Source organism: Sus scrofa, chromosome 6, assembly GCF_000003025.6.
Source record: "Sus scrofa isolate TJ Tabasco breed Duroc chromosome 6, Sscrofa11.1, whole genome shotgun sequence".
NCBI lineage: Eukaryota > Metazoa > Chordata > Mammalia > Artiodactyla > Suidae > Sus > Sus scrofa.
Genome location: NC_010448.4, coordinates 27547435 through 27574808, shown reverse-complemented (window position 1 = coordinate 27574808; position 27374 = coordinate 27547435). Strand labels below are relative to the sequence as shown.

The 27374-nt window shown below is 51.2% G+C and overlaps 2 protein-coding genes and 1 long non-coding RNA gene across 10 annotated transcripts; 1 reads left to right on the top strand and 2 right to left on the bottom strand.

Annotated features, from left to right (window-relative positions):
• On the bottom strand, positions 1941-9386 carry PDP2 (pyruvate dehyrogenase phosphatase catalytic subunit 2). 7 transcript variants are annotated; one of them, XM_021094011.1, is made up of 3 exons: positions 8077-8193; positions 6926-6975; positions 1941-5981 (listed from the first exon to the last, which is right to left on the bottom strand). In XM_021094011.1, the coding sequence occupies exon 3, from the start codon at positions 5932-5934 to the stop codon at positions 4339-4341; it is 1596 nt and encodes a 531-aa protein (XP_020949670.1). In that variant the 5' UTR covers positions 5935-5981; positions 6926-6975; positions 8077-8193; the 3' UTR covers positions 1941-4338. The 7 variants fall into 7 exon arrangements, with proteins under 7 accessions (XP_020949670.1, XP_020949677.1, XP_020949672.1 ...); XM_021094018.1 differs by having other exon boundaries at positions 8053-8174; XM_021094013.1 differs by lacking the exon at positions 8077-8193 and adding an exon at positions 7636-8043.
• On the top strand, positions 8330-13392 carry LOC106508763. Its single transcript, XR_002344554.1, has 3 exons — positions 8330-9193; positions 9286-9434; positions 13109-13392. It is a non-coding gene; the product is annotated as an uncharacterized LOC106508763 (long non-coding RNA).
• CA7 (carbonic anhydrase 7) lies at positions 10843-26162 on the bottom strand. 2 transcript variants are annotated; one of them, XM_021094019.1, is made up of 7 exons: positions 25992-26162; positions 23351-23548; positions 19893-20011; positions 19071-19166; positions 18904-18966; positions 18269-18424; positions 10843-11444 (listed from the first exon to the last, which is right to left on the bottom strand). In XM_021094019.1, the coding sequence occupies exons 1-7, from the start codon at positions 26029-26031 to the stop codon at positions 11268-11270; spliced, it is 849 nt and encodes a 282-aa protein (XP_020949678.1). In that variant the 5' UTR covers positions 26032-26162; the 3' UTR covers positions 10843-11267. The 2 variants fall into 2 exon arrangements, with proteins under 2 accessions (XP_020949678.1, XP_020949679.1); XM_021094020.1 differs by lacking the exon at positions 10843-11444 and adding an exon at positions 16716-17485 and having other exon boundaries at positions 25992-26159.

Sequence of the window (27374 nt, the reverse complement as noted above, 5' to 3'; positions counted from 1 at the left end):
CCAGAAAGAGAAAGACACATACCATATGATATTACTTATATGTGGAATCTTAAAAAAAATGACACAAAATAACCTATCTACAAAACAGAGACAGACATGGAGAACAAATTCGTGGTTGCCAGGGCAGGGGCGGGGGGTTGGGGAGGCATGGAATGGGAGGACGTAGTTAGCAGATATATGCTATTATACATGAAGGGGAGAGTCAGTAAGATTCTACTGAAAAAAAAATCCTACTGTATAGCACAGAGAACTATATTCAGTGTCCTTTGATGAACTATAATGGAACAGAATATTAAGGAGGATACATATATGTATGACCAAATCACTCTGCCGTACAGCAGAAATTAACACAACATTGTAAATCAACTACAACACTTTTTTTTGTCTTTTTAGGGCTGCATCCATGGCATGCGGAGGTTCCCAGGCTAGGGGTCGAGTCAGAGCAGTCAGAGCTACAGCTGCCAGCCTACACCACAGCTCACGGCAACACTGGATCCTTAACCTACTGAGCGAGGCCGGGGATCAAACCTGCATCCTCATGAATGCTAGTCAGATTCGTTTCTGCTGAGCCATGATAGGAACTCATACTTGCATAAATTTTTTTTAAAAAGGCATTGTCAGAACAAAATATAAAAACTTCTACCCCAGGATGCTGGAACTGAATAAAACAATAAAATGTTAAATATGGAGGGGGAGTCAACACTTCTCTTTTGAATGGACTTCTGAACAGCCTAAATATTAATATTCTGGGAGCTCCCTGGAGGCCTAGCAGTTAATCTGGTGTTGTCACTGCTTTGGCTTGGGTCATTGCAGTGGTGCTGGTTGGACCCCTGGCCTGGGAACTTCTGTATGCCTTAGGCGCTGCCAAAAAGAAATCAATATTCAAAAACAAAAGAAATCAAGTATCATTTTGCCTCTTTTATGTACAAGTTTCATTTAAATATCTCTCATGGTTAGAAAATCAATGTCAAAAACAACATTGGTAGATGGCTTGAAAACAAATGCAGTAAATATTAAAGAACATGGGTTAATAATTTTTCCAAGTAAATGCTTGATAAGAAATATTTTCCAGGAGGTCAGTTAAATAAATATCAGGTGCCCGAGGCACTGGGGACAGAGCCTCAGCCTGCTCAGGAGATGGTGGCAGGCAGTCCAAGTGGCTTTCCCACTTGGTGATACACATGGCAGCTCATACAAGTGGCACCACCAGCCTTTATCCCCAGCTCCAAAGCCAAAGTAGGGCTTTTTCTGCTATGGAAAAGAGTCAAGTCCAGAGACAAATAAACTACTTAAGATGAAACTGGGGTAGCTCAGTCCAGGATATTCTGGTTTAACCTGGGCAGCCTCCCCAAAATTGTCCAACAAAAATCAGTCACTAGGGACTCATGGATCAAAGAGTCAAGCCAGACTCCTTCTGAACACATTTTTTGTTGTTGTTGTTCTATTCAACTATACAATTATTCTCTTAAGTTTGAGCTGTTTATATTTCACTCATATTTACAAGATGCCAGCTCAGTTGGGTCTAATCTCAATTTTACCCACTCTTTTTTTTCTGCTGCATCCACGGCATCTCTAAGTTCCTAGGTCAGGGATTGACCTGAGCCACTGCAGTGACAACACGGGACCCTTAACCCACTGCGCCACAAGAGAACTTCTACCCACTTGATCTTTTAGGCTAATCAGACTTCTGGGAAAAATATGTTTATATATTAACATAGCTCAACGTTTACATTCCCATTATATTAAATCAGCTTTAATGTTACAAATAACATCTCAGAAAATTGAATAAGTAACTTGACCTAGCATACTAACTTGATCCTAGAACTTTTCTATCCATTTTGGCGCATCCCTAGAATCCACAGAACCCTATTATTCATATATAAAACAATATCTAAAGTATGCCAATATTACCGATGTTCTTTACCTAAAATAATAGACAATTTAAAGCACCAAAGCATACTTTATTTGAAAGTGACATCCTAAATATTAAGCAATCTCATTTTTTAGTTCATTTTAGAAGTCTCAATATCAAAATCTTTACATAAAAGGAATGATACGTGTTTTGGAAGACCTGACAAGTACCACCCCCCCCCCTCAAATCCCAGTGTCCTCAAGCGGTGGCCCATATGCCTCAGGAAGGCCAGTGACAGTAGAATGGTGGTCAGGGGGTCAGAGATGCTGGGGTTTAACCAGAAGGAGGTGCTCCTTGGAGCATTCATGGCCAAGAGCAGACGGGGTTCACAGTGGGAAAAAGCAGATGATAAAGCAGCCTTTCTTCTCTCTCAATACACCAATTAGAAAGCAGGAAATCTATTAGCAGAGAAAACCCAGATCCACTTGAAGAAACAGGTGGGAAGTCTGCATTCTCTCAGCTGTCCCACAAGTTACTTAATCAGCTATATTTATGACCCACACTAGGCTCCATAACAGGATTCAGACACTCAGTATATAAAAGCCCAGTAACTGCTCCGAGGGTGCGTCAGGGTTCATCTGGCATAAAGAACAAAGGACCTGCAGACAAGCAGTCTTCGGCTCTAGTAGCAAACCTTCATGCAAGCTGAGAGATGGTGATTCATGTCTTATTTCTGAATTAAGATCTAGGGGATCAGAAGGAATATTAATTGTTTCAGAATAAAAGGACCAAGGCCTAAGCACTCAAAAGAGAATTTCTTAGATGAAGCCGTATCACTAAACAGCTGCACTGGAAAACAAATGGAAATATCCCCGGCTGGAAGTTTCCCAGCATCTGAATGTCCTAAATGTGAACATGAGGAAGTCAAACCTAGCTATTTGCTTTCCTTTCAGTGGGTGGCTCGAGGGAGTTGAGATGAGGAGACAGATCAATTTAAGATTGAGCAGGAACATAAAAAGTGTCAGTTTTATGGGATTATAGTTGTGTTTCCATTTAGGGACACGTTTCCTGTTGTTGAAATGCTACAGCAATTTAGACCATGAAGTTCATCCTCCCAAAAAAGGATCCACGTGGCTTAATTTTCAAATAAACACAGACTGTGCAGCCCAAGAAAGCCATTACTAGTTACATCTGGTTCTTCCCCAACTCCTGTACTAAATAAGGTCTGGTTCCCCAGAAGTAGCAATGGCGATTTATCCCCAGTCTGAGGGCAAGTGTCCCATCAGACAAATCTCGTCCTCCCTGTGTCTCTCCAGATGCAACTAGTGAGCCCTGGTTAGTGACTGTTCTCAGGTCCATGCTTTCCCCTCTCCAGGTTCAGGCTGAATCTAAAGTCCACAATCTACGGCATAAGCAAGTCCTGCCTAAACTACCTGTCATGGTCACCACATGCAATGTTGAAATTTTCTCCTTCCCTGCAACCATGCAGAGTGGGAGCATTCTTTCTAGACAGTATTGCACAGTCAGCAGCAGGGTGAGGGAGTTCAGCATAAATGAGGGGGAAAGAGCATTAGGAGGAATTAGAAGAATGTTTGAGAGGTATAATCAGAAAGGGTAAGTGCTGTGAGTACATCTGCAGAGATTTACTAAACCCCAGAGGAAATTTTAGTAATGCAGGAGGCCAGGAGTTAAGGCTCAGACAGAAGTGATCTCCTAGCACAGCTCAAAGGTTCAGGGGGTAGGACTTAGTGGAAGGGCCCCAAAGCAACACAAATAAATTCAGCTGGTTCAGAGCTCTGGCAGCCTTCACCCTCAGCTGAAAACCAAGAAAACTCATTCTAAGCATGCTTGTTTACAGCAGGCCCTGTTTGCAAGTTTAAGGACTCAGTTTCGAGATAAACTAAATCTGAACTAGAATGCAGCATTACAAAATGTTTTCACAAGTAAAATCACACACAAAAAGTTACAATATTGCATAGAAACGTATTCTGCAATATGCTTTGTAAACCTAGGTCTTTTAGTAACTTTAAAATAAAAAACAAACAAAACTTCCCTTCATAGTCTAGAAATCCATGATTGTGAATTGAGGAGAATTATCAAGTTTGCAGATTTTGCAAGACCCCAGGAGATTTTGAAGTCCTTCATATTCTTAGAACCATGATTAAATACACCTTTCAAGGGCTCAGGCTGGCAGTTTAACACCAGTGTCTTTATAAAAGGACTTGGGTTCCACGAGCCCAAGCCAATTCTCTGGTCTCTGTGCTCTGCTCTCTCTGCATAGAAGAGGACACCAAAACACTCAGGGATGTAAAATCACCGCTAGTGTTTTTAAACCTAAATTTTTTTTTCTCTTATGTTAGTCTCTTACTAAGCAAGCTATATCTGCCTGCCCTTTTAACACTAAGGTTTCAAAAGCCAGTTTAAGAGTAAGTGAAAATGTCTTAAAAGAGCATTTAAGTTAACTTTGGCAATAGGATGGGAGACCCTTAACTCCCTTTGTACGATGCATCAATTGAGTCGGAGTTAAAATACACCACAGTGACAGTGATATCATCCCTGTACATCCTGGCCAAGTCCTCGGGCAATGTCAGCATGGTTGACAGCCGCTCCGGCTCCATCTCCCCATACTCGTTGCTCCCTATAGCGTATCTGATCAGGCGCGTGGCAGCATTTTGGTCAGCAGCCTGGAGCCCCTGGGCTTTCCTCTGCAGCAGCAGGCTTTGCATGAGTCCCAGGTTGCCGGGTCGCTGGGCCAGGTCTGGCTTGTGCCGACCCCCTTCGGCCAAGTGCTCCACTACCAACCTCACCACATCCTCATTGCCCAGCACGTCCCACAGGCCATCCGAGGCCAGCACAAGGAACTTGTCCTGGGGCCTCAGCCTGTGGTATGTGACCTCAGGCTTGGCTGTCAGGTAAGGTGGAGTGTAATAGTTGGGGGGTGTGAACTGATAAATGTTGAGGGCCTCGGTGTCAAAGCCCCGCTCTAGGACGCTTTGCTGCAGCTCCTTACTCCACTTCAGCTGGACGTCCCCGAAGGCCCTGCAGGGCATGAGGACGCCCAGCAGCCTGTTGTCCAGGATGACTGTCCTGTCCTCTGACTCAGGATGCTCTCTCTTTAGCCGAGACAGCTCAGATGGATTCCAGGCATTGTGGTCCCGGGTGAGGGGGAGACAAGACCACATGCCATTGTCCTCCTGGACACCAAGGATGGCCCGGCAGTCACCGGCATTCGCCACATGCAAGTGAATTCCGTCGACATGGGCTATGCAAGCCGTTGCCCCGGAGAAAGCAACCTGGAGTGAAAGGTTCCTGGTCATCTCATCTTCCAGGGGGGCCTGGATCTCTAGCGAGATGTCAGAATCCAGTCTCTGGAAGGAGTACGTTAATGCTTCCTCAGTGTTCAGCCCCATTTCCATGTGCAAGTCCAGCAGCTCCTGCCAGTAGACACGGAGGTGGTCAAGGTGCAGTGACGTGATATCCTTGTAGATACTGTCCCCTGGGTGCTTGAGCCACTGCAGGATGGGCAGCAGAGGCTTCATGCTTTCCATGGCCCCCTCCATCTGCTCCAGTGTCTGCTGGGACATCAGTGACACTGCCACATAGTAGAAGAGCCTCTCACTCACTGCTTGAGCGCATGCGTGGCCACCGTGTCCATCGAAGACGCCAAACATCAGCCCGTTGGTCTGCAGGCAGGCAGCTACACCTCGCCGGTCTTCCACGGGGGAATTGGCAGCCAGCTGGTTGCTCTCAAACCTCAATACTGAATTTGGGACTCTGCTGACGAGGTCAAGAATCTTGTGTGCCGACTCACCAGCTCTAAGCACTTCATTTACCTGTTCGGGGCTGAGCTGCAAGTGGAAATCCTCTTCCTCTGTCGAGGTGTGTCTATAGGCTTTCCGCAGAGCAAGGCCATCATCACATGGGGCATTGTTTTTTAAGGTGGCTGGCCCCCGGGCAAAGAGCCTCCATTTTGATTTAATCCTATTTGAGGCACACCTTGAATATAAACGTTGCCCCCCTTGTAATGTGGCAATGCCATTCCTTGCAGAACTTAAAATCCAGTAGGACACAGTACTCGACATTTTGCAACTGTACAATATGTTCCTTCAGCAAGACTTTTTTTTTTAATCTGAAAATTTAAGAGTTTTAAATTTAATTTCTTAAAAATACTGACTTCTGAAAACATTTAATCTCAAAATACTTAAGCAAGTCTCCCTGCTTCCTATTATAACATATAATAAACACATTCCAGAAAATGTACAAAACAGGGTTTTTACACTCTCTCTCCTCTTACAGAGCCACATTTTCCTCGTTTCCAAATCTACTCCCTTGCCAGAGCCCAGTGCCTCGCTCCCATGTTCACTCTCCCCAGTAGGCTTTAAGTGTTTATTTAAACATAAGCTCTCTTTCTTGTTCCCCAGCCATACTGGTGGCTGTACTCAACTGGAGGCCCTCCAGCATATAAGACAGGAAGACGGTGGCAGCAAAGAAGACAGAAAAGTCACTGGGGTCAGACCAACATTAAGCTCTAACTCATTAAATGTAATGAGTAAAGTAATGTAAAGTCTGTGCTGGGGTACGAACAGCCTCTAAAAATTATCAGACAAGGCAAAGTGGACCCGATCATCCTCACCAACACGTGTCTAGCCTTGAGGAAATCTGAGCTGGAGCACTATGCCATGTTGGCCAAAACAATGTCCAGCACTGCAGGGTAGTAATTTTGAATTGGGCACAGCATGTGGAAAATACTCCAGAGGATGCAGGCTAGTACTGATCCAGGTGATGATAGAAGCATGCCAGAAGAGACTGGAGAAAAGGAAGCCATGCAAAAATTTTCTTTAATAAACTCTCCAGAGCTTGTTCTACTTATATACAAATGAATGCATACATGTGTGCATGCTCCATAAATTTAAGAACCATGGCTGACCTACTCACCAGTGGTTCTCCAGTGCCCAGGCCTGTACCTTGCACAATAAGCCCTCAAACAATGGCGAAACATGGCAAGTTCAGAGGACCCAAAGCACACGCAGTATGACCCTAGCTGTCTAGCATTAGACACACGACGTCACTTGCCTGAGCTCCAGTTGTCGGTAGGATGCGAATAATAGTTTCATAAAGGATTTCTGTGAGGATTTAAAGAAATATAACCCTTTGAAAAGAGTATTATTACTTTTACCATTAAGTGTATTATTGGAGATTTAGAGGTTGTTTCCACTGCCTCTCTATTTGTAAAATACCAAACCGCAATACCTAACACATCAACCTATTCCCTACTTGCTTATTTCCCAAGACTGGAATCAGTAGGTCAAAGGGTGTAGACGCATACTGCCAAACTGATTTCCAAAAGGTTCGCATCTGCCTCTGCAAGGGCATGAAGGAAACAGTTTCCTAGCACTTTCAACAGCCTCTAGCGGTATTTTTCCTTAGACAAAAAAAGCTGTTCTATTTTCTAGTTTCTCTGGTGACTCGGGAGGAGGAGCCTTTCCACGTGTTTTTGGATTTCGTTTAGGAATCCTGCCCTCCCCAAAGTTTGTCTGTGGGGGTAAAGGGAGCTCCCACACTTGAAGACCACTCCCCCTCTCCTCAGCCCACGCCGCCCAACTAGGAGTAGGAGCGGTTGGCCAGGGCGCACAGAAGGCGCCTCCCCGCGCCCGCGCCCCCTCCCCCCGCCCAGCAGAGAAGCGAGCAGCGATGCCCGATGCAAGGCGGTCTGCCGCAGCCCGGACCCAAATAATTTCGCATATCTAAAGAAAACAGGTCCCCAAGTCAAGTTTCTGACCCACAGCCTCATAGATAAGAGCGCGGCCTCCGGAGTCCACTAAACCCGATCTCCTTCAAACCCTGGCGCGGCTACGTCCCTGAGCTCCAGCTTCTCAGTCCATAAAAAGGGAAACTAAGTCGCGAAGCGGCGCTCACAGGGCTACTCTGAAACAGCCAGTGCGGACGTCCCTGTACGCAGCCCAGGGTTCGCCGTAAGGCCGCGGGCCCACGTGGCGCGTGTGCGCGAGAGGGATGACCGCAGTTGAGGCCAAGGCTCTTCCCGGTCCGCCGCGGGCCCGCCCCCTCACCTCACCTCACCTCACCTCCGCTCTCCGCCCCAGCACCTGAGCCGACCGACACCGTGGGCCGGAGCGGGCCTGGGGCTGGCCAGGCCCGGCGCGATAAGAGGCGTTCACAACCCGCGTAGCCCACTTTCCTACCTCAGGTCCTCGCCCTCCTCTCACCTGCTTGCGCCGAGGCCTCCGGGCTCCCCCCCTCAATTCCGCGCCTGCGTGCAGTGCTGCGGCTGCAGCCACCCAGGACTCGCCTCCCTGAAAGTACCTCTAGTGCAGATCCCCGGCTGCCGGAGAAGGAAGCATCCTCTTGCCAGTCTTTATTGGTTCATCTGTGGAGGCGGGCCCATGACGGGCAGCAGAATTGCCCAATGGCTGAGGAGGACAAGAGGGCGGGACCCGGAGGGGCCAAATCCGGTTCCTCCTCAACTTCCCCCGCCCACCTCCATCCACCCTCCGGGCTCCTCCGGACTATAGGTAACCTCCTAGACTGTAGGTAGCCCGGGTGCAGGGATCAGGCAGTCCTGTGGCAGAGCATCCCACCACGTGACACTCCGCACTCTGCACACCCCAAAACGCCCAGGCTCTCCCACTCGTCACCGTTGTTAATAATACCCCACGGCCTCCTCTCCGTTTCTGTGCCAACCCTCTTTCAGGCGCCACACCCTTCTATATCTACTTGCCTCCCTCTGGAGGCCCTCCGAACGCCTTAAACACAGCTTGCCTAGAAGTCATCTTTCTGCTAACTTTGCTCTTTCTTTCCTCCCCTAACGTAGTAACGGCCCCACCATCTGCTCAGAGATTCAAGCCCCAAGTAGGAGTCATTTTGACACCTCTCCCTTCACCCCTACTCCTCTCCTGTCAGTTATCTAATCCTGTTCACCTCATCTCCTAAACAACTCCAATCCAAACATTTGCCTCCAGCTGCTCTGCCACTCTATTCCATTCTTCTCATCTGGTCTCCCCACCTCTGACTTTATCTTGGCCCTAGTAGCTCTGCTTCTACAGAATAAGTAGGGTGATCCTTCTACAATGCAAATTGCTGCTGTAAAATCTTGTAAAATGCTGTAAAATGGCTTCCCACCAACCATTGGGCCTTGAACTGACATTTACATTGGCATGGCCACTGACCGTTACCACAATAGTTGGTTGGTGGGTTGAGAAAGGCTGAGAACCATGACACCAGATATTCCCTTAGTCCCTTCCATTGTGGCATCAGAAGTTCTGCATCCCAGTTATGGCCTGCTGCCTTTCAAATCACTGTAAAAGAACTCTCCTACTGACTGTGGTAAGTCAAGGGCAGTCCTCCCACCAGAAACAGAGAAAAATAGGAGGTGACCAGAAAAGGCCACTTAGAGCCCTGGAAATGTGGTCTTCTAGAAGGAAGACACACTGACTTACCTGGGGAACCTGGCCAGCCCACCTGGATCCAAGGACCTGCCTGCCATAAAACAGCTCCTGTCATACTTGGCCCTGATATGATATTCATACCGCCACTCACCCTTGGTCCCTTCCGGAAGTACTAAAGAGTAAGTCAGAATTTGCACTATCTCTCTTCCTGGATACTGAAAGGGCTGTTTCAGACTTAAACTAAAAATAACTCTAAGGGATTCTAAATAAATTGGTGTAGTCTTTTAGTTCATTTGGGGTTATAAAGGGTCATCCTTCAGGACAGAGGCAGCACAGTTTAATTACTCAATCTGTAGGCGTTTATGGGTGCCTGAATATGCCAGGCCCTGGGCCAACAACTGGAGACACCGAGATGGCTGCCTCCGCCACACTTTCCTGAAAAGATTACATCACTCTGCTAAGTCTGAAACCACTCAGTTTTTGTAAGTTACCACACACACACACACACACACACACACACACCACTTCCAAAGTAGAAAGTCACCCTTGAGGGTTTTGTGTGCACCAGAACTTTTGCTTAAAGGCTATAATCAGCTCAGACATCCTATAGATGTTGGCCAGCCCTAGAACCCTACCCAAGGCTTCCTTGTCTCAAGGTCTTATTAGAAAAGAATGAATGAAGGATGTGTGGATTCAATGCCCAGACTGGTGCAGTGGGTTAAGGATCTGACATTGTTGCTGCTGTGACTCAGGTTCAGTCCTTAGCCTGGGAACTTCCATACGCTGCGGGTGCAGCCAGAAAGAAAAAAAGAAAAAAAAAAGGAAGATTATCCTTGGTGGGCCTGATCTTATCAGATGAGCCTTTAAAAGGGATGAGTTCTTCCTGGTGGGGAGATTTTCTGCTGTGGAATCAGCAATGGGGGTCTAGTATGGGGAAGAGGAGGCAAGAGGAAGCTGGGAGACAGCCCTGGAGCCCCTCCAGAAGCACAGCTTCCCATTCTTGCCCATACAGCACTGGCCTGGGCTACGCTGTGAAATGGTAGTTTTCCAGGAAACTGCGGGTACCTCTCCTGCCACTCTTGCGGAGGCCCTGCCCTGAAGGCCCAGGGCTCTCCTTTTAGGCAGGATCAGGGTGGACTGTCAGCACCCTGACCTAAGGACCCCAAAGCCCAACACGAAGCCAAAAGTCAGATTGGAAAGCCCAGGAAGGAGCTATTGGCGAGGACAGAAGTCAGAGAGAAAAACAAGATTACAACAAAGAAGAGCAGGCCTTTGATAATAACCGAAATTATTTATTTCTCTATTTCTCTCCCTTCCCCTTCCTCTTGCCCATGCCTCTGCGTGCAGAGAAAAGAGTAACAATATGGTTAACAGCTGTTAACAATGCTTATCTCTGTAGGAACTTTCACATTCTTTGACCACTTATTTCTTTATTTCCTTTTTGTCTTTTTAGGACCACACCTGAAACATATGGAGGTTCCCAGGCTAGGGGTTGAATGGGAACTGTAGCCACTGGGGTACACCACAGCCACAGCAATATCAGATCCAAGCCGAGTCTGCGACCTACACCACAGCTCACGGCAACGCCAGATCCTTAACCCATTGAGCGAGGCCAGGGATCGAACCGCGTCCTCATGGATACTAGTCGGATTTGTTTCTGCTGAGCCACGATAGGAACTCCTTTTAAAAACTCTTTGAAACAGGCATCAGGCATTTAATAATTGGGAAAAACTCCAGTAACATCTGTCTTAAACAATTATGCACAGGCGTGGGAGTGAAGAAGCCACAGCACAGGCCGGGTAAAGTCTCTTCTGGGGCAAGAGAGGCAGCTGGGGAGAGGACAGGGCCCTGGAGGAGGCTGCTATCTTAGATGGGGAAATCAGGAAGGTTTATCTGATAAGGTAGGCTTTGGACAGAGATCTGAAGGAAGTTAGGGAGTGAGCTTGACAGTATCTGGGAGACAATGTTCTAAGGAGAATATATAGCAGGGACAAAGGTCCTGGCCTTGCCAACTAAGGGAAGGGCTTGAATTTTATGGCCAGGGCTGCCTGTCTCATCTCCAGCTCTTGGGCCAGAACTGGAGAGAGCTTGAAGGAGAGTCTCACCCGTGCCTTCCTAAAGTATGGCCCATGGAACAGGATCCCAGAAAATGTTCTGAGAGAAAAGGACCACATCCATACTGCATTGCCCTGGAAGAGATTCACAACGAACAATCGCTTAGTTAAGGCACTGAAAAGTCCTGCAGTAAAAGGAATTCATCCAGTCTCAGCTCAGCAATTCCAAACATTTCACCATGAACCTCCTTTTTGCTGTAAAATCTAGTCACATCTGGCAGAACCCATGTACTTTGTGAAAAGCCCATATATCTATTCTTAGAAGAGCAAAATAGAGTCCAGAGATCTGAACTGGCTTCCCCAGTTTCCCTTGTGATCCAACTTTAAGCTTGTGGCTGCAGTACTGTTGTGGCTCAGCAGAGATGAATCTGACTAGCATCCGTGAGGACGCAGGTTTGATCCCTGGCCTCGCTCAGTGGGTTAAGGATCTGGCATTGCTGTCAGCTGTGGTGTAGTTTCGCAGACTCGGCTCAGATCTGGCATTGCCGTGGCTGTGGCACAGGCCAGCAGCTATGGCTCCAATTTGACCCCTAGCCAGGGAACCTCCATATGCCGCAGGTGCAGCCCTAAAAAACAAACAAAAAAGCTTGTGGCTGAGAGGGGTCTCAGTCCTGGTCTCTGGACTCATGGGCAAGCCACATTCCTAAAAACTTGTGACCCACATTTGGTAGCCTGAGGGACCAGTTTGGGGAGAATCCCTGTAAACTGTCCCTGGAAGACAGTTACCCTGTCACCATGTTGTGATTTTGTTTAGCCATCTTTCGGTAAAGACTATGTTTTTTAAAATGATTTTTTCCCATTATGCTGGTTTACAGTGTTCTGTCATTTTTCTACTGTACAGCAAAGTGTCCCAGTCATGCATACATATATACATACATTCTTTTTCTCACATTATCCTCCATCGTGCTCCATCATAAGTGACTAAACATAGCTCCCAGTGCTTATCCATTCCAAAGGCAATAGTTTGCATCTATTCACCCAAAATTCCCAGTCCATCCCACTCCTTCCCCATCCCCCTTGGCAACCACAAGTCTGTTCTCCAAGTCCATGAGTTTCTTTCCTGTGGAAAGGTTTATTTGTGCTGTATATTAAATTTCAGATATAAGTGATATCGTATGGTAGTTGTCTTTCTCTTTCTGACTTACTTCACTTAGTATGTGAGTCTCTAGTTCCATCCATGTTGCTGCAAATGGCATTATTTGGTTCTTTTTATGGCTGAGTAGTATTCCATTGTGTATATATACCACATCTTCTTAATCCATTCATCTGGTAAAGACTATATTTTAATAGGAACTTCATCTCCATTGGTGTTAATGTGTGTGTTTTTTCTAAGTCTTGTCCCCCAGGGGGCAATTCAGGGCTGGTGCATTTCAAATACACTCATGGAAAATCAGGTATACTGGAGTTCCTGTTGCAGCAGAAACAAATCCAACTAGGAACCATGGGGTTGCGGGTTCAATCCCTGGCCTCCCTCATTGGGTTGAGGATCTGGCGTTGCCAGTGGGCTGTTGTGTGGGTTGCAGACGCGGCTTGGATCTGGTGTTATTGTGGCTATGGCATAGGCCGGTGGCTGTGGCTCCAATTGGACCCCTGGCCTGGGAACCTCCATGTGCCGCAGGTGCACCCCTAAAAAGACAAAAAAGACAAAAGAAAGAAAGAAAGAAAATCAGGTATACTTTAATTAATCAATAGCGACAATCAGAGTCTCCATGTGAATATTCCACTTCTTTTTTTTGCAGGGGGGCACACCAGGAACTGCTGAGCCACGACAGGAACTCCTTGTGAATATCCCACTTCTTGTGGAAGGCTGGGAGTTCATGGACTGGGTATTTTTTCTTCTCTGCTGAGGACCAGAGTGGCACTGTGGCTCTGGGGCTCATTTACACAGGGCCAAGTCCCTAAGCAATTTTACATCTGCTTTTCCAAAAGAAAAGAGCCTTGGAGTTCCCTTTGTGACCCAGCGGTTAACGATCCCAACTAGGATCCATGAGGACATGGGTTTGATCCCTGGCGTCACTCAGTGGGTTAAGGATCTGGCGTTGCCATGAGCTGTGGTGTAGGTCGCAGACATGGCTTGTATCCTGCGTTGCTGTGGCTGTGGCTGTGGCCTAAGCCAGCAGCTGTAGCTCCAATTCGACTCCTAGCCTGGTAATTTCCATATGCCAAGAGGTTGGCCCTAATAAGCAAAAAAAAAAAAAAATAAGCCTCTTTTGCCTTTTTTTTTTTTTTTTTTTTTTTTTTTTTTGCTGCACCCATAGCATGCAGAAGTTCCTGGGCCAGGAATCCAACCTGCACCACAACTGTAACCAGAGCCACAGCAGTGACAAAACTGGATCCTTAACCTGCAGAGCCATGAGGGAACTCTCTCATTCAGCTCTTAAAGGGCCCCCCCCCCCCTGCAATGTGGTGATTTCAGGTGGCTGGGCCTAACGTCAGGCAGACATGAGAACCTCAGCACTGTCATCGATTGGACACATGACTCAAGCAAGGGGCCTCAGATGAATCTAGAGCCTCTGTTTCTCCATCTGCTGAATGGGAACAACCATTCCTAAGTATGTTGTGGGGGTGGACCCCTCCCCCTAGCTGTGTGGTGACTACAGGATGGGGGCAGGGGAGAGTATGTGGGGGCATTGAAGCAGAGCTGTCCTCCTTTCCTTGGCTCTGGAGCTATTTCTGTCTAAAGAACTAGGACCCGTCCTTGTAATCAGGGCACCACCTCATCCCCAGGCTATGCTGGAGACTGGATCAGGTTTAATGCAACTTTCTTTCCACACTAACCTTCAGTTCTGTGTAACTACTTCCAGGCCTTTGTCCTTATTGTTCCCCTGCCAGGAATGCCCTCCTGCATCCTCTGTACCTTTGGGGACCAGTGGGGCTACTGCCTTAGCCCTCCACCAGTGCCCTCTCCTCAGTAGCCCAGGGGTCTCAGTGGCACTGAGCAGCTGCCTGCTCCACTCAGTGCTGGACTCCAAGGGCAGCAGAAGAAGCAAGAGCTGAGGCTGCCAGTGAAGCAGGAGCACAGGACAGCAAAACATATTTTAAATATTTTGACAAGTAGTGACCTGCTGGGCAAGGTTCTATCCCAGCACAGCTAGGCCGAGCCCCGCTGCTGTTGGATCACTGGCTGGGATGAACCAGGGATGAAGCTACACGTGGCCACCAGGGGGCGTAAACATACTGCTGGAAGCACCTGTGCTTCTCACTTCCCAGCACTGTTGGAGGGAGGGAGTGTGTGTGTGTGTGTGTGTGTGTGTGTGTGTTTAGTACCAGTCTGAATGTAATATGCGTGTGCGTGTGTGTTTAGTACCAGACTGAGTGTGTGTGTGTGTGTGTGTGTGTTTAGTACCAGTCTGAATGTAATATGCGTGTGCGTGTGTGTTTAGTACCAAACTGAGTGTGTGTGTGTGTGTGTGTGTGTTTAGTACCAGTCTGAATGTAATATGCGTGTGCGTGTGTGTTTAGTACCAGACTGAGTGTGTGTGTGTGTGTGTGTGTGTGTAGTACCCGGCTGAATCCCCTTTAAGGGGCTTAGGCTGGTGACTCAGGCCAGTCCTAGTCCCAGGAATCCCTGCTTTGTGGCCCAGAGCAATTGTCCTAACCAGTCTGATCCTCAATATCTCATCTGCCAAATGAGAATCAGAATGGTGCTCACCTCAAAAGGTCTTGGGTTTAATTAAACGAGTCAGTCTGTGGATTGTGCTCATTGGTGGGTCACACCACAGGCACAAGGAACAAGTTCTAAGGGGCAACTAAATGTTTTATTAAAATAAAAGCATAATGAGGGAGTTCCTTTGTGGCCTAGTGGGTTAAGGACCTGGCATTATCACTGCTGTGGTTTGAGTCATTGTGTGTTGCAGGTTTGATCCCTGGCCCAGGAACTTCCACATGCTGGAGGCATAGCCAAAAAAAAAAAAAAAAAGGATAATGAGAGACATGAGATCTACCTTTACCTTCTTTATAGTTACCTGTCAGTTTATTATCATTTTGTATTATCTTTATACCTAATTATACATGTGAGTTCCCCATAGTCCTTTTGATGTATAGCTTAGGTGGATTCTCAGCCTGCAGAGGTCCCTGTAGAGGCTGAGGCTAACGGACCCCTGTGTGTGCAGGGGGGGTGCAGTTCCTGAGAGGCCCAGAGCAGTTGAGCAGATGTCCAGGAAACATCATGGTCGTGGCCTCTGAGGGGAGAGCTGGGGGCTGGGTAACAAGCTCTGCATGGGGTCCCCAACCCTCCATCCTCAGAGACCAGCCTGCTGGCCACAGGGAGGACCCGCCATCCATGCTGTCACCCATGCCCTCACCTCCTTCGGGCTATGCCTAACCCTCTCCCTGATCCCCAGATGGCCTTCCCACTCGTCCCCTAATCTTGTGGCACCACCTCAGAGAGCATTTGGAGAATCCAGAGGCAGTTGTCACGCAGCTGAGGAGACCCCTGGCATTTGGGATGGCCGGGGTGCTAGGAGTCCTAGGACAGAGTCACACAACCAAGGATTGTCTGAGTCCTGCCCCACCTTCAGACATCTCACCTGGGTGTTCAGACAGGTGAGGAATCTGTCTATCTCCCTTGGAGCCTACAAACTTTTTTATTTTATTTGGAAACACAAAACAATGTTTGCATGTTTATTATCATTTAACATGTAGAAAATAACCATTGGGTTGTTTGGAATTTTACCAGGAGTTGTTTACCATCTATAAAACATCTCCTGTCTGGGCTTCCTAGCCCCCACGGAGGCCCCTCTCCATCCAGGGACATACCATGCACTCTGCTCACCCTCGCAGATAGCCTGAGGCTATCTTTGGGCTCTACCTCCTGAATCTCTCTCACCCGGCCCCCAGCTCCAGGCCTCCACCACCCCAATCCTTTCTCCTGGCTGCTGGCAATTCCTCCCCACTACCCCTCCTGCCTGGCCACCCACACTGCACAGGAACCTCCCTCCTTTGCATATCCGGCCCTCTACTCCAGATCCTTCCTGACTCCCATTAGTCCCAGGGCTCCAGCCTCACCCGAGCTTCTCTGCTCCGCAAACACCTGGGTCTTCCCTGGCGCTTGCCCTACGGCTCTCCCCTCAGCTCAAACATCTGTTCCCTTCTCTCTGCCTTGGAATACTGGCTGGAATTTAATTTCTTCACCAAAGACATCGCAGTGTGAGCTCAGGGTAGGGGAGACAGCCTGCCCCTTTCCTCCGCCCCCACAGCCCTTGCCCTGCCCTCTGTATAACCTTCACCTGTTCAATGCCCGTGGCCCTCTCAACATACTATGCTTGACTTCCCATCATTGCCTCCCCCTGCTGCCCCATGCTTGGAACAGGACTTAACCTAACACAGGCACTCAATGGGTATTTGTTACATGAATGAATGAATTTATTAATCATCGCATGGATGGATTGTCACGTAGAGGCTTTGGTGGCTGGGTGGGGATGAAGGGAGATACTACATAAGCTGTAGCCAGTGCCTGCCTATGGCAGCAGGTGGCTGGAGGGAGAAGGCCATGTCACCTCCAGCAGGCTGGGTCCTGATTTTAATGGCCTGGCAGTGAGGTGTGTGCATGGCAGAGGCCTGCAGAAGAGGTAACGCCAAGAGGGCAGCTGTGCCCACTTCTAATTATTGCTTGAGTCTTTCTGGCAATGCCAGCTGCCTGCCCCAGTGAGTTTGGTCTCATCCATCACAGTGTGAGCTCAGGGTGGGGCTGCTGTCACTGCCAGTGGGGAAGACAAGAGAAGGTTCCCAGGGGCCTTTGGGTCTTGGAGAACAGAGGCAGCCTCGGGCTTGGACCACGCTCAGCTCCTGTCGTTCCTGTGCCCAGGGCAGCTGAAAGGCATCCCCCAACTAGAGGGTCCCATGAAGAGGCCTCCAGGGTGGCCAAGGAGCAAGCCAGCTAAAGGGGGGTCCGCAGCGCTCCCAGGCAGGGAGCCTCAGATGGTTTGGTGTCCGCCAACATGGAAGCCCTTGGGAAGACGGTGCCCTAGCGGCCAGCTGGGTGGGTAGGCAGCTCAGGCCCGGAAGGAGGCCTTGACCACACGGCCCTTCAGTGGCTGTGGCGGCCGGAAGTTGTTCACCATGTGGATCCTCTCATCATCCTCTGAGGTAAAAAGCAGGCTCCGGAACTTCTCCATCTTGAGGTTGCAGAAGAGATACGCAGGGTGGAGTGGGGGTGCTGTGATCCCCGACACAGCATCGGGCACACATGCCCACCCAGTTCTGCCCCTCCGTACTCTCATCCCTAGGGCTCGTCCTTATTCCTCTCCACTCATTTCCTCTTTGGGACTCTAACCTCAGCGGCTTACTCACTAAAGAATAACCGGGAGTTCCCGTCGTGGCGCAGTGGTTAACGAATCCGACTGGGAACCATGAGGTTGCGGGTTCGGTCCCTGCTCTTGCTCAGTGGGTTAACGATCCGGCATTGCCGTGAGCTGTGGTGTAGGTTGCAGACGCGGCTCGGATCCCCCGTTGCTGTGGCTCTGGCGTAGGCCGGTGGCTACAGCTCCGATTCAACCTCTAGCCTGGGAACCTCCATATGCCGCGGGAGCGGCCCAAGAAATAGCAACAACAACAGCAAAAAAACAAAAGACAAAAAAAAAAAAAGAATAACTGGACCCTGTTCTACCTAGTTCCAGTTTCCATCCTGTTGAGCTAAGAACTATCAGTAAATGTAGCATTCAGATTCTCTCACACCGGGGGTGGTTCCAGGATCCAGAGATCTCCCCTTCCAGCCTGTGTCCAGGTCCTAAGGACTAACAATCAAGCAGAATCCTATCTAAGGATCTAAACATTTATTAGCAAAAGATGGGAGCCTTGCTGGTGGGACCACAGGCTGTGGGCTGCTGGTTGGGAGAGTCCTCCTGCCTGGGTGTGCTCGAGGGCGACATCCCCCTGTTGGGTGCTCGGGGAGGACTCACCTGCTTCTCAGAGATGCTGATGGGCTCCCGGAGCACGATCCAGGTGACGCTCTCGCTCAGTGGGGGTGTTGTCAGGGAGCCAGGGTAGGTCCAGTAGTGCCGGCTGGCAGGCAGGAGGCACTTGGGGTTGAAGCAGCTGAACTGGGCCTTGGTGCCCTGGGGCAGGGTGGGGGACCCCAGAATTAGCAAAGGCCTCCCACTGGGCGGATGATCCCGACCAACAGCCTCCCCACTCGTTTCATTCAACAGGATTTAGGCTTCTCCTTGGCCCATTGATGCAAATTGTGGGCAGAGGTCGCTGTGATCTCAGAGGCCGTCTCCCAGCCTAGGCCGGCCTTTCCCACCCATCCTCTTATACATAAAAGTTGCAGCTTCTGGACTTCTTTGAGCGCTATGTCCTCTCCCTTGCCTTCAGCAGACTTTTATGGCACTGCTTGTCGGAGGGCCATTAATGTGTCCAGCATCTTGTCGACCCTACGCCCAACCAGACTGCGTGCTAGGGATTCAGCTGGGCCATTGATACTGAGGACAGTGGAGTCACTTGCAGGGCATTGAAGGTGCTGGGTCCACTCTGTGACCTAGTCTCTTCCTCCCTCCCCACCAGGCTGCTCTGGGTCAAGCATCCCCGGTCTCACCTTAAACCGAACCATGTAGAGTGCATCTGTCAGACGGTTCATGCTGGGGTGCTCGTCCCCTGTCTGGTAGGGAGAGGGCAGTGTGAGTCCCGCCCCCACTGAGTTCTGAAGTAGGGGAGGTACCAGGCTGCCCATGCCCCTCCTGGCCCCAAGTAACCACCCCTCACCTCCAAGAAGACACCAACCACAGCCAGGCCGTCGGGTGCCGAGGCTGCCTCCCCGAAGGTGCTGTACTTCTTGGCGTTCCAGTGAACCAGGTGCAGCTATGGAGGCAACAACAGGCCAGGCCAGTGCTTAGTGCCTCTCAGGGGCCATGCGAGCGCAGAGCCAGGCTGCCCTCACTCCTACCAGACTCCTGGGTCCTCTGCAGGAAGGGATCCCAGGGCAAGCCACAGATAGCGTTCCTCCTCTTCTGGGCCTGACACTTTCCTGAGCCCCAAGGGACCAGAGAGCTCGGGCCCTACCCTCTGAGAACTCAGTGAAATAGACAATGATGCCCATTCAGTGTGCCACCACCCTGAGGAAGCGGAGGCTGCAGCTGAGTCCAAAGACTAAGAAGGGGGTCATCAGACGGAACTGTCGGGGAGAACATTCCAGGCAGAGAGCACGGCATAGACAAGAGCCTGCAGGTACGAAGGAGCCAGGTGTGGGCAGGGGATTCATCACAAGCAGGTCAGAGTGAAGAGTCAGGGGGAGATGAGGCTGGACAAGGCCAGCTCATACAGGGCCTTGAATGCCAAGCTTAATCCTTGAAGGGTTGTTAGCGCGGCTGTGGTGGGATTTGCCCTTCAGAAAATTCCTTCTGGACACACAGATGAGACAACAGCGGGCAGAGTTCAGGTGGAAGACCCTGTGCTGGGGGGGTTAGGGGGTATCTCTCCCAAAGGCATCTGGGTGTTCCTCCTCACTCTCTAGAGCCCCACCTCTGGTTCTGGTCAAGCCCCTGACTCCCCAAGCAGTGGAGGGATTCAGAGAGAGGAAGGTCTTACCTCGCTGGGGAATGACTTGCCGTCCACCGTGTGCTCTGAGCCCACACTGTGCTTCTTGCCCCAGTGGAAATGGAACTGCTTGAGCCGGTAGGGCCCATCCAGGGGGCCCCCAGTCACCACTGCAGGTAGAAGTGGGACGTGTAGCAGTCAGTGTGAGAGAGCCTACACTGCCCACAGGCAGCAGTGCCAGGCTCAGGGCAGTGTTCAAGATGCGATAAACTTTTCGCAAAAGGAAAATTCCTTGGGCAAAGCGGACTTGGACCAGTTCCCACCCAGTTCCCTATGCCCTTAGCTGGACCAGGGGAGAAATCCTGGAGGCCTGTAGGTGGCAGAGGAGTCTGGTACCGACAGGGCATATCTCTCCATCTGCCCATCCTCCCCTGTCCTGCCTGGTTCATGTGGAAGCTGAGACTTGGCTTCTCAGGCCCCCGCTATCCCTAACAATAGACCTGTTATATATCTAGAGTCCTGACCCAGAGCTGGATCAGAAGGAGTCTTTCCTTTAGTCCTCAGAGTAGCTCATGAAGGACAGAACCTATTATTTCTATTTTATAAAGGAGGAACTGAGGCACAAAGAGGGCAAGGCATTTGCCCAAGGTCACACAGCAAGCCCACAACGACTTCATAAGTCCAGAGCCCAAGGCCCCAGTCACCAGACCAGGCTGCCCCTCCAGAATCTTGAGCCTCCCCAGGACCTGACATCATCCAGAGGTCTCCACTCTGATGGTCAGGCCCAGGTATCACCAGTGTCCCTCTCCCCATGGCCTCTTTGGCAGGCCCCACTAATGCTGGTTTTGTGACTTTCCCATCCTGATAACCTGTGAGCTGGGGCCATGAACAGGGCCTCGTGAGACTGATTGAATTTCCAACTGAAAGCGATCTGGCAGTGGAGGGATCCCCAGCCAGGCCTGAATGTGAGCCCCTAGATCAGGTGACAGCCCTGGCCTCAGAGCTCCGCTAGCCCCCTCCAGGACTGCTGACTAGAGCAGGGCCTTGCCGCTGTGGACCCCTCGAGGAAAAGGATGATGGGACAGCCCAGAAGGCCCCTCTTGCTGTCCTGTCCTATATGAGAAGCAGGACCTGTCCATAGCAATGTTTAATGATTGACAAAGGGAGCCTGAGGGGGTGGGGGTGGCTGTGGGCAGGGGCCCAATCAGGCTGCCCCATCCTGGGGAGGTAGGAGTACCCAGGCCTGCAGGCTGAGCTGCTCTGATATGGCCTGTGGGGGCCCATTCTTGGGAGCACGCCCCAGCTGGGGCTCACAGTGCTGTCCCCTGGAGAGCTCCCTCCCTCCCTAACCCTTGAGCTTGGCTCCATCTGACCATAGACCACACTGCCACTCACCCTGTACTTGCTATGTGATCAGCACTCGGCAGACATCGACCGCCACGGTGACCTTGAGGGGGATACATTGTTACCCCCTTGGTCAGGTGTGGGGCAGAGGCCCAGAAAGGTAGGCATCCTGCCCAGGTCACATAGCTGGGGAGTGGCAGAACCCCAAGTGCCTCACTCCCACGCCCATTTTCTTTTCTTTTATTGCTATTTATTTTTTAAAAGTTTTTTAAAATTTATTTTTTTTTGGTCTTTTTGCCTTTTCTAGGGCTGCTCCCACGGCATATGGAGGTTCCCAGGCTAGGGGTCGAATCGGAGCTGTAGCTGCCGGCCTACGCCAGAGCCACAGCAATGCGGGATCCGAGCTGTGTCTGCAACCTACACCACAGCTTACGGCAACGCCAGATCCTTAACCCACTGATTGAGCCAGGATCGAACCCGAAACCTCATCGTTCCTAGTCAGATTTGTTAACCACTGAGCCACGACAGGAACTCCTATTATTATTTATTATTATTATTATTTTAATTTTTATAGGGCCACAGGCACAGCATGTGGAAATTCCAGAGCTGCAGATGCCTGCCTACGCCACAGCTACAGAAACACGGGATCTGAGCCATGTCTGCGACCTACACCACAGCTCACAGCAGTGCTGGATCCTTAGCCCACTGAGCGGGGCCAGGGATTGAACCTGCATCCTCATGGATACTGGTCAGGTTGGTTACCACTCAGCCACGATGGGGGCTCCTCAAGCCCATTTTCTTTCCACTGGTCCCCCACCCCCTCAGGCCTGGGCCTTCTGGTAGGGGAGGGAACCTCAGCCAGGCCTGAAAGTGAGCCCATGGATCATTGGTCCAGAGGAATGTTCTCTTGGTCCTTCCCCTGTCAGGAGTGGCCTTCAGTGAGCTACTGATGTCTGGACTGAGCCCTCAGTGCCCTCTGAAGGCTCTTTAGAAAACCCAGCTATCTGAAAATGGCTCTTTCATAAACTGTGATCTAAGGTCGTCAAGAGTCCCATGTCCCTTCCTAAAGCTCTGAGTGGGAGACATTTCCTAGAATTCAGTACCGGGGAATGCTGTTTCTCTTCTGAGAATGTGTTGGATTTTTTTTCCCTTCTGCAACAAGAACTATAAATGATCCTCTTTCTTTTTTCCCCTAGCCTACCAGGGCACTCAGGGCTAAGCCACAGTGATCCCTCCTACGTGGCTTTCCTCTTCTCTGCTCTTTGATTTTCATCTTGAAACTTAAGCTCCTCTGAGTGCTTTCCTTGTATGTGTGTTGGTGGGGGGAGGCTAAGAGGGGAGAAGACAGAGGGCCAGAGTACCAGTCACCTCCTTACATAAGACACTCTAACAGGTTCCCTCCTTGCCCCACTCCACTCCTCACAGGCGTGGTCATAACAACAAAACCCCTTTACTAAGGATGATCCAGACACCTCTGTCTCGGAATTTGTCATGAAGGAACCTGGACTCTAATCCTGAACTAGACTCTAAGGGCAAAGAGACCTTGGAAGGAGCTGCTGCAAATTCCTACTCGCCTCTCTTTGCTCCAAGATGGTTGAGATCTTGAGGTTGTAGGTGAGTTGGAGAAAAGACCACTGGAGTTGGACTTGGCCCTCTCCAACTCACTGAGTCTCTACCTGCCCATCTTAGACGTAGGTTCTTAAGCGGAAGAGCAGAGCTGCCTGTGACCTTAGCAAAGGGCCTGGCATGCAGAACATTTTTGCTCCCTCTCTCTCTGCTGGGCTTGGCCAGATCACACAAAGAGGAGGGTTTGGCCTTAGGCCACACCGCAGGTCAGTGATGGGGCAGGGAGTGAAAACAAACCTGACCTAAAGCACTAAATGAAAGAGAAGAAAGAATTAGCATCTCTCGAGCATCTGCTGTAGGCTAGCACTACAAACATCACTTCAGGTATTCACTTTTCCTCTCTATGACCCTAGGGAAGAAAATGGGTCCTAATGCTCCCACTTTCTGTATCAGGAGACTGAGGCTCAGCCTAAGGCTTCATAGCTGGTGAGAAGCGGAGCCTTCCTCCCCCACCACAGCATGCTGCCCCGCCCGAGCCTGGCCAAAATGGGGTTAGGACCCCGGGGGAAGGATGCCAGGTTCTGGCGGGGGCCATTTACCAGTTCGGTCGTCACTGTCATTAAAGTCCACTTGGACGGAGTGGCCATTGTTGGCGATGCTGAGGGATGTGCAGGACTCATAGGAAAGCTCCAGAGGCTTCAGGCTGGGCGAGTACACAGCTTGGCTGGATACGATATTGATTGGTGATTGGCGGTCTCCCTGGGCGATGGGATACAGCTTGTGCCAGTGTGAGGGGCCTGCAGGTGGTGAGAGGGCAAGGACTCAGGCCAGCCCAGATAACCTGGGCTGCTGGCTGAGGGTCCCTGTGTGGGGTGGTATCCGGGGTGTCCTTTCAGAGGTTAGCCCCTGCTTTGGAGCCTCGCAGTCTGGAGCTACGTCCTCCCTCAGCCTCCATTTCCTTACCTGCAAAATGGCCTCACTAAAACACCCAGAGCTGATGGGAGGTCTGCAGAGGTAATGCTTGGAAGGGAGCACAAAAAAGTTACAGGCTCGGGGACAGTTCTGGGTTGTGGGTCCTCCCCAACCCCCAGCAGACACTCGGAGAGCCCCCCAGGTTCCTGAAGTCTTGATCTGACCCTACCAGGTATCTGGCCTCTTCCTGCACCTTGGCCAAGTTGGCACTGGTGTTTGTGAAAACAACCTCACTTTGCCTCTGCGACATGCATTTGCTCCTCACCCTACCTTATGAAGGAGAAACCAGCGTGATCCCTATTTCATAGACGAGGGAACTGAGGGCCACTCACACAGATGCGCATGCACACTTGGGCACTGGTAGAAACACGCAGTGGGTGTGTGCACTGCCCTAGCTGCCCTCCCTGCCGTGTGAGGTTCTGGAGATTTTCATGTGCGAATACATATGTGCACGGTGACCTGGGCTCACGGTACCCAGAGCACATGCGCACAAACACACAGCCCTGCCAGCTACATCTGATACACACATATGCATCCTCAAACACAGATCCCTCTGTTGCAAACTCAGGTCTGCACTAAGAGACGACAGCAAAACACATGTTCATGCACACATATAAACATACACACCTGCATGCACACCCACAGGCACCCACCACCTGCCTCCCAGAGGCTCCATCTGCAGCCGAGAGGCTCAGCATCTCTCTGGGGAACATCCTGAGATGCAGCCTATTTTTAGAGCCATTGCCGGCTGGTGCTTCTCCCAGTTTTTGGCTTCTTAAGTTTTCCTGAGAAAACAGCAGCAGGTGCCGACAGAGCTGTGTCCCCAATGCATGACTCAGAATTGTGGCCCAGACCCACTGGGTTATTTTTGAAGTCCTGTGAGCGTGCTGCATGCCGGCACCTCCATCCTTGTCCTTCTCTCCCTCGTTGCCCTTAGACTGGGTGACCCAGGTTTGGGCGAGGGATATAGCTGCAGGGTGGCCAGCTGTGGGCAGGCCTAATGGGGCAGTGGACTCTCAGTGCTGGTGGGCAGGACTATCAGGAAAGCTGGACTTTTTGACTCGGGGCTGGGGGAAGCACCCAGAAGCTGGCTGGGAGCAGGTGTTTGGGGCGGGGAGGGAAGTGATCTTCCATGGGTCCTGTCAACTTGCCCTTTCTCTGCCTCTCTCTCCATCTCTGATGATCTCTGTTGCCTTTTTATGAATATTTCTAGCTTTTGCATGTCTAGATCTGGGGTTCTTCCCTGAAAATATGCTCCTAGGTGCTTGGGGTCCCAGAGAAGGCCAGAGACACCACAGCAGCTCCCTCACTCCCTCTGGGCTATTGTAACATCCTGACCCCCAGACTTTGAAGCCCAGGACCCCCACTCACCCTCTGCCTCTCCCCAGAGAAGTAGGAATGGCTCCTCTCATCACTATGTTCCCCCCCACCCCCCCCACCCCCCACCCCCGCCCCGGGCAGCCTGGATCTTGGATCCTCATTGTTCACCTGGGGAAAGCTAGGCACCCTTATCCCCCCACCCCACTTGGTAAGAAATAGCCCCAAAGGGACTGACCTCCCCCAGACCCACACTCAAGCCATCTGGCTCTTCTCCCTTCCTCTGAATCCTAAGGAAACTGAGGCAGAATCGAGGGGCTTGTCTCCCAGTCAGACCAGGGGACTGCTGTGGGCCACGGGCTCCCCTGCTTCACATTGGGACGTGCTCAGACACCTTGCCCGATGCAAACACTCACACACACATCCGCGTGCTCGCAAATGCCCCTTCCTTCACATACCTGCAGACACGAGGGCTCAGACACTTCGACGGGGAAACTCTCTGCGGGGACACCGCGCCCTTGCCCACGCGAAGCCCAGCTCCCCAGAGGTCCCCGCTCACCCGCCGTGCGCGCTCCCCGCACAGATACCACGCACAGCGCTCCGCGGGACCGCCACCCGCTGCGTACACCGGGGATGAGTGAGAGAGTGTCCGGGCCCGGGGTCGAGCGAGCGTGGCCGTCAGGGGCTGCGTGGAGGAGGCAGCAGGACGCGCTCCATCTCCGGATGGCTCGCTGCTGCGGGGCCGGCCGGGGGCGCAGCTTGGACTTTGCGCCAGGTGCGGAGGAGACGGGGCTCTGGCTAGGAGGGTGGGCCGGGTTCTGGGGGCTGGAAGGAAGTGGGGGTCCCGGTCCCGCCTGGAGGACGGGGCGCTTGCTGGTCCCACAAACCGGCTAGGCGCCGAGCGTCGGGGCGAATCGCAATGGGTCGGGACGGAATGGGGTCTGCACCTACCGTCGTTTTGGCCATAGCCCCAGCCATGGTGGCCGGTCATGCCTCTGCCGTCCCCACAGCAGTGCACCTGCCGGCTTGGCTCAGTTCTCTCTTCGGCTGCGGCTCCGGCCCCGCTCGCTGCCGCGGAGCAGCTTCTTAAAGCGGCGGCAGGCAGGAGGAGCAGTTCCCGGGGGACCCGCCCCCATCCTCACTCCCCAGCAGGGCGAGAGAGGCTGGCTCTGCCCCGCCCTCGCCCACCCGCCCGCAGGCCAGTTGAGCCTTGAATTGAGATTCAAGAAGCGGGGTCAAGGAGACCTAAACCTCCCCCCTACTTCACCCCGGCCCTAGCCTGACCATCCACCCTCCTTCCTTTCCTCCAGCAACTGTTCAGGCTCTGGTGCATGAGCAACCATCTATGCTGCGGGCCACCCCTGCTTCCCCACATCCCATCCCTTCCTCAGGCTTGTCCCTGAATTGTTCATCTACCACTGGAGACCTAAGCTCTGGACCCTGAGTCCTTCTGCAAATTGCACTGACCATTGAGTGTCCAGACTGGAGCTTCCCCTGTTTGCCAGACACTGTGGCAGGTGCTAAGCTAAGCTTTGGGTCCTTCCTGGGTTCTAAGCCTCTGGGCTTCTGTACAGCAAAAGATAGTACTTCCTTTAGCCCTGTTTCAAAGAAGGGAAGACTGAGGCTAAGAGAGGTGACGTGACTTGCCCCAGGTCATCCAGCTAGAGAGTGAGGGATTTACTCCCAGTTTGTCTCTCTCCTGGGCTCTTGTGTTCTTTGCCACTTCCCCCTGATGCTGGGTGCAAAGGGGTCCTGTGGGTGTGGGGATCTGGGGGCCCTAGGGTAGGGGGAGGGCTGGGGCAGAACCAGAGCCTCCTAGTGGGAGAGGAGCATTTTGGCTTTAATCAGAGGGCATTAAGACAGAGCCACAGACACCAGCTGGCTTCCCCATGGAACCAGGTCTGAGGTCCTGCCTGGCACCCTCTGATCTCTCCCTTGCTTCCTCCTGTCCAGGACTCTGCCTATCCCTCTACAGCCTGCTATTTGTCCCTCCTTTCCTTGCCTCCCCATGACCTTTGGCATACCTCTGGGAGCGCCAGCCCTCCACCCTGCACTCAGTCTCAGTGTCTGCCTTGGCCCAGCGTTTTCCCACCCGCAGGCACTGATCCTTGCTGTGCCCTCTACCTGGGACGTCCTCTGTCTTCCACCCACTGGCTCCAGCCGGCCCCATCTGATTCATCTTAGGATGTGGCCTTGTGCCAAGGATAGGGCTTGTCTCTGGCTAGGCCTCAGCAGGCAGTTTTGGGAAGACAAATAGATGGGTGGATGGAAGGACAGATAAATTATCTCACCCAGGAGCCTGTACCCAACAGGAGTTGAAGGGCCATTGGTAGA